We start from the raw sequence: 10,689 nt of genomic DNA on the forward strand, positions 1-10,689 counted from the left end.
GTTCGACCCCGGTCTTGCCAGGTTATTTATTACTTCGACACTCCTGCATTTGGGAGAAGACATCAATCTTTTAGTCGTGTCAATAATATAATTAATATAATAAATTACAATTCTTATAAAAATTAAGTATGAACTTGAATGAATAAATTTCTAAAATTATTTTAAAATAATATGTGATATAAAAAATTAACATAGTATATTGATTCACGTGAATTTTCATTAAAAATTAAATATTTGAATGAGTAATATTCTATGATAACTTTATTTTGAAATAATTATTCAATGTAAAAAACATGGTTTTCAAATAATTATTATATAAACTTTAAACAATAAAACTCTAAAACAAATTTTAAACTTATTGTTTTTATTTTTCAAGAAACCTGACATAATTATCATATAAAATATTATTAAGATAACACAAGTTGAAAAAACATCAATTATTATAATTAAATTTTTTAATTTAAGTATTATAAATTTTAAAATTATTAAAAATTTATATACTTATTAACTTTAAAGTTCGGAGAAAGATACATATAATTTATCTAAAAATTCTAAATTAAAAAAAATGCATCTCACTATCATGTAATTGAAGAGTTTACTCCTTTCTCGGGGAGACCATATGCCACACATATACGTATCGTCGAATTCCACGAAATAACAATGAGAGAATTAATAACAGCAATGTAAGAACCAAAACCCAACTTTAACAATAACCCATGAGCCCATTCACCTTCCTTCACACTTCCTGAATCTCCAAATCACTTCAGCATTCAACAAACAAACTGGGTGACAGTTAACTTCAACACCCTAATCCAACATCTGCCAAAGCGAACACACACTCTCTTGGAAATCACCGATCTTTGCATACCCATTTTGTCAAGACTCAAGCTCTGCACAAAGTTTCAATATAGAACAACAGGTCCTTAACTCGATTTCACTCTTTGGAGACATGTAAAGCGGTTCTATTACCTTATCAAGATTACACGTTTCACAAAATGCATATATTTACTTATTTTTGTTCCGGTCAGTGATTCTGTTATATTTGGCTTGGGTTGATGAGGGTGGGATGGGTACTGTTGCGTGAGAAAAGTGTAAATTTGAAGATAAAAGAGTGAACTTTGGATTTGGCTTATTGAAAAAGAACACATCTTTGAACACAGAAGAGTGTTTTCCTCTGCTGCTTTTGATATTTGGAGAGAGAACTTTGGTGTAGCCATTTTGGCCATTAAAATCAACATTGGAAGTGGATGAAGGCGGGAAAGTTCCACCTTAGAAGAAACTCATTGAGAACAGCCTCAGACTTTCCATTCTCTTTCTTTATATTTATATAAATTCCGTCCCCTCGCCCTCATCAGAAGAGAGCTATAACTGGGTTACTGGGGCAAAATTTTTTTTGAAGTTTTTAACACAAAAAAGAAAAGGCACAGCTTTTTCTTTGATGTCAACTCGGGTATCCAAAATGGCATGTGAATCCCACGCGCTAAAGTGGGAGGTGGCCTAGCTAGTTTTAGCCACCATCGAAATCAACTACTCTACTCCAACAGGTGGTGGTCTTATATAAGAGTACCTGTGGATCTAATCCACTTGCATTCTCAGAATCTCAAAGTTTTCCTGGGAAGGATGGCTTCAACTCTTGTTTTCTATCCTCAAAATACTTTCTTCAACAAACCCCCTTGTGTTTCTTTCAGCAAGCAGCTCAAGTTGTGGTGCCCCTTTTACTCTCTTATAGGTATCATCTCCTTGGTACTCACTTTCCATTAATTTATATTTGCTAGTTTGACCTTTTGTTTTGAATGAATGGGCATATCATCATTCAAGTTGTTGTGTGACAAAACTACATATGGATAGATCTGATGCATGTTAAATTGCTTTTTTCAGTCTTTCCTTTTTTTCTCTTCTGTTTCTTTCTTCCATACATACTTGTGCTTGATGGGTGTCCACCATGTCATGAATTGAAAGTTTTGGGACTCCCTCAACATGAGGCAATATGTGATTTGAGTTTTTGAGATTTATGGTAAAGGCTGCAAATGTCTCTCTCTTTCATTTCTTGTGTCCTGGAAAATGCTAGTATGCGATTGGGTTTTGTATGGACTTGGATGAATTCATTTAGTGTTGGTGAGCTTGCATTAAGCCTGAGTTTCACTCATGAAATTTGATGGCCCATGAAAGTGTCTGGCATTAGAATGTCTGGTGGTAATTACAGTACAGCTTCCGTGATAATTACAGTACTCATCGCTGAATGCGATCTAGTCAAGAATATTGCATTTCCCAACCCTTGAGATTTCGGTACTCCTATGCTTGTTTCAGTGGTTTTTCTCGTTTTGCTTAGAGTGGTGGAGAATCCTCTAGTCCCCTTGGTGATGAAACTCCCAGCAGTACAAACTGCTTTAATATTTTAAACTGATTGCAATTCAGAAACAGATCATTGCGAGACGTTTAGCATGTTTGCTTTTACATATTTTTTTGCCCCCTTTTTTCCCTAGACTTCATTCCTCGTAATTTCATTGACTTGTCATGAATGTTGGCTATCAACGCTTTGTGTTAGTATTGGGCCAATTAATTTTTTGAACTTCAAACTGAGAGCTCATCTTTTGATGCAGCTTGTTAAATTTGCCTGAGATTGCAGATGGTTCCTTAGCTTTTGCGTCATCACATAATGGTGTGCTTCAATTTAGTGTTTCAAGCATAAAGTCTGATGGAAGTAGCAAAGGCAGACCTCCCCGGAAAAGTTCTGCACCAGGAAGAACAGAAAAGGAGGATGAGGATTCAAAGTCCCAATCTTCTGACAGAAAACAACCTATGTCATCTAACCAGGCGGAGATAATGGCCTTGTTCAGACGAATACAGTCTTCAATCTCAAAGGGAGAGTCTACAGCCACCAAGAAGAAAAAAGCTAGCAGGTCCGAGGAGAATTCCCCAACCAATTCCATTTTGGAAGTTCTTCGCCATTCAACGAAGGATGCAAAAGGTAATCTAGATAGAAATGCTTCTTTCAATTCTAGAACAGTGTTTGTTAGTAGATATAACCATTTAACTTGCAGTTTCAAGGAGAAATGATCTTTTAAGTTCCAAGTGTTTTTTCTTCACGAGAATACTATCATCTAAAAAGAAAACCAGTACCCTTAGTTTCTCTGTTGTTTATGTTTGAAACCCTAGTAGACAGCACACAGTTCCACAAGAAAATTTCATGATTCTTTCCTTAAATCTCTCATTCCCCTGAATGGTTAGCATCATTATCAAACTTGCTCGCAGCATTCCTACCACCATGCGTGTGCTTTGTTTACTCACTTAAATGTCTGATTTGGAGTTCCATAATTTTGACAGGCCCAAGTACAGTCAGGGAAGGAAATAAGGTCCTGACACAAAAACGAAGTGCGTCGAAGGACCAGAAGATGCAAGCAGAGCATGCCTTGGAAGATGTTAAGTTAACCAGACCACCGTCTAATTTCACAAAGAAGTCCCCAATACCATCTCCATCAACCCCAAGAGAGAACACTACTGAGCTGAATAGTGAAGCATCAGAGGGCAAAGCCAGCAACCACAAGTTAGAGCTGCCTGGAGTAGAGAAAATGAAACTGACTGAACTGAAGGAACTAGCAAAGTCCAGGGGAATCAAAGGTTACTCAAAGCTGAAGAAGGGTGAGCTTCTGGAGTTGCTGAGGTCCTGAGAAATGGAAAGTTCTTGGGCCGGAAGACGAGCTAACTAGCTGCTGGAAACCAACGAACACGGCAGCATAAAACTTAAATTCCAAGAACTAATTGTTCTAAATGCAGTTCCTATGTTATTTTAGCCACAGATTTTTTAATTTTGTTTTACGTTTTCTTTATAAACATGTCTAGAGCTCATTTGTTACTGTGTATTTGTTATGGTTGTTGTTTTTTAATATATATTTTTTTAGAAATATATAAAAATAATATTTTTATCTTTTAAAATTTATTTTTTATATAAGAATATAAAGAAAAATTTGTTTTTAACGTTTTTGAATTATAAAAACAAATAAGCTTTTAATTGAATTCAGGCAAATCTGGATGACATCTTGCTTGCTTCCTTTGTGAAAAGGGTGCTTCCAAGATCCCACTGTACCTTTCGGATTACTAAGCTAACTTTCCAGATTTCTCTAAACTTGATTGAATTCATCTATTCATATTAATATTCATCACTCGTATTTTACTTAAATATATGGATTTTTTTTAATTTCATCCTTACACTTAGCTCAGCTCAATACTTTGATCTACTTCATAGATTTGTTTAGCCCTTTTATTCATAATTTATATAATATAAATCTACTACTCCAAAGGCATAATTTACATCATTTTTTTTTTCTTTTAAGTATAATTCACATAACATTAATTTCATGCGCTCTAGACATAATACACTTAAAATTTATTTTTTTGTTTTATAGGCATAATTCACACTATTTATTTCTTGCCTCGTAAGGATAATTTATGTAGTATTATTTTCCCATCCAAAATGCATAATTCGCATGATACATACATACATATAAACTTAATTTGTTTCAGGCATTTAAAAATGGATAAATTAGTTCGTGACTGCTCGCAGTTACTAATAGTCAGTCACAGGAGCCTACGTTCATGTATTTTTAGGTTTTTGTAACAGTCCTTTCTTGAACATTGGGACTACCATGGCAGCCCCTCATTTCCACTTGTGAGGACAAGCATTGACAGGAGCCTCCTATCATGACCGAGTTGAAAATAAACCGAACTATTGTATCAGCTCTGAATCTCTTGCATTTGGGCTATCATGACAGCACGAATATAGGCTGCCTTAACAGTCCATTTTCCATAACATTCTTTTTTTTTTTACTTCATGTTACGGCTGTCATAACAATCCTAAATTCCTATGACAGCCCAAACTTTCACAGGCTGTTTGTAACTGCCCATTAATCCATAGAGTAGAGTTGTTCCAGCAGCCCTTGTTTCTAGTGCATACCCAAATACAAAAGTATAAAACTATCATTACAACAACAATCCCTGTACGCTCTAAAAACCCATAGAAAAACATATAATAAGCCATAACAAGCCCTTGTTAGTTCTAAGAATGCATACAGCACTTGGATTTGATAACCAGTTGACTGTGAGGAGGACACAGATTATTCCAGTGGAGAAGAGGAAGGTCTTGGATTTGATTCCTAATCTAACATTAAAAAAAACACATAGTATAAAAATGGGCGAAATCCCAGATTAATGGATTGAGGCCCATAAATTGATTCCAGCGACAACGATTTCCCAATCCAGAAGACAAGATTTCAATATCATTATCAATGTAATTCTTCCAAGGTAAGACCAAAACATAAACATTTGCATACCCAATTCAACTCGATTGCATTCCAAATCAGACAGGTAAAGCCATCATTTTCCACTGACCTAGAAGACCTACAAGGAATCTACAACTGCTCAGTTCACAATTATTATAGACAAACAAACCACATTGATTTTGATTGGGAATACTGGATGCTTGATATCTGCATAATCGAACAGAATTATATTGATAAAAACACAAGCTGCGACACAAGAACACAAAAACATAGAGCTTCAGATTCTCTACCACTTCAAGAAATTCTAGACGAAAATTATAACTCCAGGTACATAAAAACCTGCCAAAGGTTGACTTCCCAAGCTTTAAACTTAAAAAAGTCAGGAAAAGATCTAAGATCCAATATTCTGGGATTTGTTAAGGATGACTCCTTCATATTTGACCTGGAACCATTTCATCGCGTCATCCTTTGTAACTCTCTGATGAATGCCAACACGTGACTTGCACCTGCGACGACGACCAACACGGTACCCAGGACGTTCCAAAACAACATAGAAGTCCATGCCATAAATACCAGTGGAAGGGTCATACCTGAGAAGGGATGATAAACCATTATGCTGAGCATATACAATACAGTACTGGGTCAAGTTATTGGAAGAAAAAAAAAAACCCTGTCCGGCTAATTTCCAATGCTAGATAAAAGGAGTCGGGCATAACTGTGTTGCGAAAGAGGTAGTTAGGTATCACCAAATTATCCTTCATGGATGCCTCCATGGACAGGAAAAAAATAAATCCAAAACAAACTAGCACTAACAATATGGCATAGCTTGAGCCTTGAATGCTGCTACAACTTAAACAAATGTTATCTTCAAGATCAATATTCCATCTACAACATCGTCTATCTTCATTCCAACATCAAAAAATTCCAAATGATGACCCAAGCATCAGGATAAGCACAATTTTTCCTTCAGTGTATATGCACAATAGAAGACCTCTTGAAAATCCATTTAAGTCTAGAATTGCCAAATCATATTTAAATACGAGTTACAAAAAAAACTTAGAAACCTAACCTAGAACTATGTCCACACTAAAAAAAAAAAAAAGTTAATCCACAAACAAAGCTAACCATGTTTCATGAGCCATGGTTGCAACATTCCATAAAACCCATTTCAGCAAACTAGAGGCACCATCTAAACCACAAGTATTCTAGCCTAAACCTTCAAAATTGGCATAATGTTCAAGCCTCATATTCAACTGGGTCACAAGTAATACTAATATAATTCAAAATAAGAGATAAAAGACATCCATGATACAACAAGTAACCATAAATATAAGGGGAAAGATTGTAACCATAAATATAAGGGGAAAGACTCACTTGATTCCAAGATCAATGTGCTCCTGGATGCCGAAACCAAAGCACCCAGTGTCACTGAAGTTCCTCCTCAAAAGCTCATACTCCTTCACCTTCAACCCACTCTCAAGCAACTGCATAGCCTTGTCTCCCCTCACAGTCACATAGCAAGCTATCTTCTCATTACGCCTAATCCCAAAAGATCTCACAGTATACCTAGCTGCTCATTAAAAAACAGTAAAAAACAAATCAACAACTAAGAAAAAAGCACTATCAAGAAAAAAAAAGAGTTATAGAATGACACGCACCTTTCGAGAACACCGGGGTTTGGCCACTGAGTTGTTCGAGCACCTTGGCGGCACGAGTGAGCCTGTCTCCGCTTTCACCGACGGAGATGTTGAGGACCAGCTTCTGGACCTTGATTTCTCTCATTGGGTTTGATAGCTTCTTCTCTGAAGCCTGCTTTTTTTTTTTTAGAAAAAAGAAATAGTTAGAGAGATTAATTAACAACATCTGTAGAAAGAGATTTGATAGAGTAAAGAACTATAATAACAATACCATTGTGATGGTGTGTGAGCTTGGCTGGTTCGATGGAGGCAGAGGAGGAGGAGGAGGAGGAAAGGCTGTGGAACTTGTTTCTACAGGAAGATTAAATATAAGTGAGGGACACCCACTAGGGTTTTGTGCTATGATCTGCTTGCCTGCCTGGTGTAGGGTGCTCACTCAAGTGACCACATTACCCTTCCTTGGGACAAAACAGAAAAAACAAAATTCCGTTGCCGGGACTTGAACCCGGGTCTCTCGGGTGAGAGCCAAGTATCCTAACCAACTAGACTACAACGGATTGCTTAATTTCCTTCCTCTAATACTTAATATAATGTAATATATCCCCCATGTGCAAATTTCCTACATGAAAAATTAGATGGTAAAAGTGCAGTGAATTATGATTTTATGGATATCCGTGTAAATATTTAAAAAAATTAACTATTTTTAAAAAAAATATTTAAAAGTATAATAACAGTAATTTTTTAAAATAATTTTAACTTAAAAATATATTAAGATAATATATATTTTTTTATTTTTTACAAATTATTATTTATATCAATACATCAAAACTGTTTAAAAAATTAAAAAAATAATTTTAAATTAAAAAATAAAATTTTATAAAACACCATTTTTGAAATGCATTTGTAATAATGATTGGAGGATAAAACATTTGTTAAAACAAATTAAAAATTTGACACTTTCTAAAAGAGAAAAGAGAGACATAATATATATTATCTGTGATGTATAAACATATAAACACCTTTAGCAATATAAAACTCTAAAATTATTTTATTTTATTTTATTTATTTATTTTTTATCAATGTCATAAATTTATTTTTCTATCATAAGTTTCTTATAAAATGCCATTTCTTTTTTTTAGAGATAGGAAGTAGTTCTTATGATGTCCTTTAATATGAATGAAATAAAAACAGTGTTTTATAATTACATTATGATAAATAGAACACTATTATAAATTTTGGTTTAGATTATTTTATAATAGTTATGATATTGGGTTTTTTTAAAAAAAAAAATCTTGTTCAATGAAAAAAACATTTGATATTTTTTGATAAATAAACATAGTTTTCAATTTTTTATTCAGAAAGAAAAAAATAAAAAAATTATTTTTATTACCAAACAAATTCATAGTGTTTCATATAAGTAATTCAAATAATGAAATAAAGATAGATGGAGTGGGTAGAGGAGAATGAGCCAATATTCAATATTCAAGAACTCTACAAGTTTATGATGGTAAGATGATGTTTAACCTGACGATAAAAGTGAAGAGATAAAAAGCTAGAGATGGAATTAGTAAATGTTTTTAAACTCAAGTTCTTTTTCACAAATATAAAGTGGACATTCTTCCTTGCAACATCAACGCCAGTAAAAAAAAAAAAGTGTATATTTGGTACAATGATGGTTGTTATGGTTTATTCCATATATAATTTAATATTGTTTGGTAATAAAATTAAATTGATGTTTAACTTGTGGACTCATCGTTAAAATTAAGATATGGCTGTAGCTAATAAAAAACATTTTTTGCCAATTTTACACTTGAAAAGCTGGTTAGGAGATAATATCCAAATAATGAAATTATGGACGTTTAATACCATTACAAATATTTGACAAAACTATTTTTCCTATAAAAAACACAACATTGTAACCTGTTTCTCTATAACTTTTTTTTTTCTTCACCATAGCCTCTAGATCTCCAAGCCATCACTCTTCTTAGAGATTTGTTTTCTTTTGTAGATGTACAAAACCAATTATTATTTGTAGCAAAAGCTCATTCAATCCAGTTACGATCATTGTCCCATATCCACCCTAAGTTTTGCTATAAATATAGTAATTCTATTTTAATTCATTCATTTAGGTTTTTTTCATCTATCATGTGTTTTTTGTTTAGTTTTTGAACATGTTTGCTATATGATTACCATATGTTTTTCTTTAAAGATACATTTTTTTTATTTGCAGATCTACAAACCTAAATATTATTTGTAGCAAATACTCACTCAATCTGGTTGCAATCACCGTCTCATACCTACCTTGAGTTTCACTATAAATCTGGTGATTCTATTTTGATTCATTCATTTCTTGTCTGGTTTTTTCATTTATCAAGTTTTTTTTATGTTTTTCTACTTGGTTTTTTAACAAGTTGGTTATGTGACCACCATATGTTTCTCATGCCTCCTTGTTAGATGTATTATAGTGAGTTTATATTTATGGTTTTGCAAATTCTCTTTTCTACCTTTGACTTTTAGGGGGGATGATGCCTTATATTAGATAAAAGTTTTAAAATGGTCAACTAAGTGCCTGCATGAGAATTGAAGTCTATATTTTTGTTTAACTATCATCAATGACAATGTTTCCTTTAAATTGGTTGGTTGTATATTATTAAATGAAATATGGAGTCTTTATTACTTTATGTTTCTTGTAAAATGGTTACCCTTGAAAGTTACATTCGTTTTACTAAGACCTGAAACTCTATTTGTTTCATAATATCTAGATCTAAAGTTCCTCTAATTTTAGCTCATGTTGTTTTTTTTTCTTATGTTCTAGATATACTTCAATGCATTTGATAAAGCAGCATGTAATGTTTTGAATTAAATGAGTTAGGAAAAGGCTACAAAGTCCTTGGTGGCTTAAAAAGAGAGTATAAATGAATGAGAGGTAGTGTGGTAATTAGATAAACATAATAAATATAAATAGAAGAAAAAAAACAAAAGAGGGATCTGAAAATTTGAGAGAGAATCGACAGGATAGAGAAGGGAGAAAGAAGAGAAGAAGAGAAAAGAGGGAAATTAAAAGGGAAATAGAAAGAAGTTGGAGGAAATAAGTAAAAAGGGTAAGATTATGTTTTACTCTGTATAATATGTTTTTTTTAGTTTTAATTTCAGTTTTGATGAATGTTAGGGTTTTGAAAATTTGTGTTTTGGGTTTAATTGATGAATTAAATTGAATGTTATAAGGTTAATTGTTGTGGATATTTGATTTTTTGGTTGATTTTGAGAAATTGAATTGAAAGATGATAATTTTGAGTTATGATTTTGTTTGAATGGTGAATTTATGTTAAAAATAAGGAAAGAATAGTGGGTTTTATGTTCAAATTCTGGGTTGGAGGTTGAAGATGATAAAATTTTGCTTTGGTCCCTTAATTTATGAAAATTACAATTTAGTCCTCAAACTTTAAAAAATTATAGATTAGTCCCTTGAGCATATTCTGAGATTCTGAACAGAATAACATATGAATTATGGGCAGAATTACTGTATAGTTATGAAATTTTAACACTTTCAATTTAGTCATCCAATTTGACAAAAATTATCATTTGACCCTAAAAATTTGGTAAAATTCCAGAATGGTCCCTGGAGTATAATAAGATATTCTGGACAGAATTGAGAATTAATTATGGTCATAATTTCATCATATTCATGGATTCATGGCAAATTTTAGTTTGGTCCTCCATTTAACAAAAATTACAATTTGACCTTACAAATTTGAAAAAATTCTAGAATGGTCCCT

General features: G+C 32.9%; 3 protein-coding genes and 1 non-coding gene across 4 annotated transcripts in view; 1 reads left to right on the forward strand and 3 right to left on the reverse strand.

The window, feature by feature from the left end:
* Window positions 1–1,557: 1,557 nt before the first annotated feature.
* On the forward strand, window positions 1,558–3,854 carry LOC105135976 (SAP-like protein BP-73). Its single transcript, XM_011041095.1, has 3 exons — window positions 1,558–1,729; window positions 2,627–2,968; window positions 3,325–3,854. The coding sequence occupies exons 1-3, from the start codon at window positions 1,621–1,623 to the stop codon at window positions 3,666–3,668; spliced, it is 795 nt and encodes a 264-aa protein (XP_011039397.1). The 5' UTR covers window positions 1,558–1,620; the 3' UTR covers window positions 3,669–3,854.
* A 1,578-nt stretch (window positions 3,855–5,432) lies between these two features.
* Window positions 5,433–10,689, reverse strand: part of LOC105135977 (60S ribosomal protein L11) — a 23,666-nt gene continuing 18,409 nt past the window's right edge. Inside the window, exon 5 of the mRNA XM_011041097.1 lies at window positions 5,433–5,667. The gene's annotated coding sequence lies outside the window, so the exon portion shown is untranslated. The remainder of the gene's footprint in view (window positions 5,668–10,689) is intronic.
* LOC105135978 (60S ribosomal protein L11) lies at window positions 5,483–7,290 on the reverse strand. The gene is made up of 4 exons (XM_011041098.1): window positions 7,185–7,290; window positions 6,935–7,085; window positions 6,651–6,846; window positions 5,483–5,866 (listed from the first exon to the last, which is right to left on the reverse strand). The coding sequence occupies exons 1-4, from the start codon at window positions 7,185–7,187 to the stop codon at window positions 5,668–5,670; spliced, it is 549 nt and encodes a 182-aa protein (XP_011039400.1). The 5' UTR covers window positions 7,188–7,290; the 3' UTR covers window positions 5,483–5,667.
* On the reverse strand, window positions 7,398–7,470 carry TRNAE-CUC (transfer RNA glutamic acid (anticodon CUC)). The gene has a single exon. It is a non-coding gene; the product is annotated as a tRNA-Glu (tRNA).

This window comes from Populus euphratica, unplaced genomic scaffold (assembly GCF_000495115.2).
Source record: "Populus euphratica unplaced genomic scaffold, PopEup_1.0 scaffold56.1, whole genome shotgun sequence".
In the NCBI taxonomy this organism is placed as follows: domain Eukaryota; kingdom Viridiplantae; phylum Streptophyta; class Magnoliopsida; order Malpighiales; family Salicaceae; genus Populus; species Populus euphratica.

Bases quoted from the DNA above. Each gene is read 5' to 3' on its own strand.
- LOC105135978 (XM_011041098.1), bottom strand. The intron at 6,847-6,934 runs GTGCGTGTCATT...TTTAATGAGCAG, and splicing joins AACCCCGGTGTTCTCGAAAG to CTAGGTATACTGTGAGATCT. The intron at 5,867-6,650 runs GTGAGTCTTTCC...ATCCCTTCTCAG, and splicing joins CACATTGATCTTGGAATCAA to GTATGACCCTTCCACTGGTA.
- LOC105135976 (XM_011041095.1), top strand. From the start codon at position 1,621: ATGGCTTCAACTCTTGTTTTCTATCCTCAAAATACTTTCTTCAACAAA. The intron at 1,730-2,626 runs GTATCATCTCCT...CTGAGATTGCAG, and splicing joins CCCCTTTTACTCTCTTATAG to ATGGTTCCTTAGCTTTTGCG. The intron at 2,969-3,324 runs GTAATCTAGATA...TAATTTTGACAG, and splicing joins TTCAACGAAGGATGCAAAAG to GCCCAAGTACAGTCAGGGAA.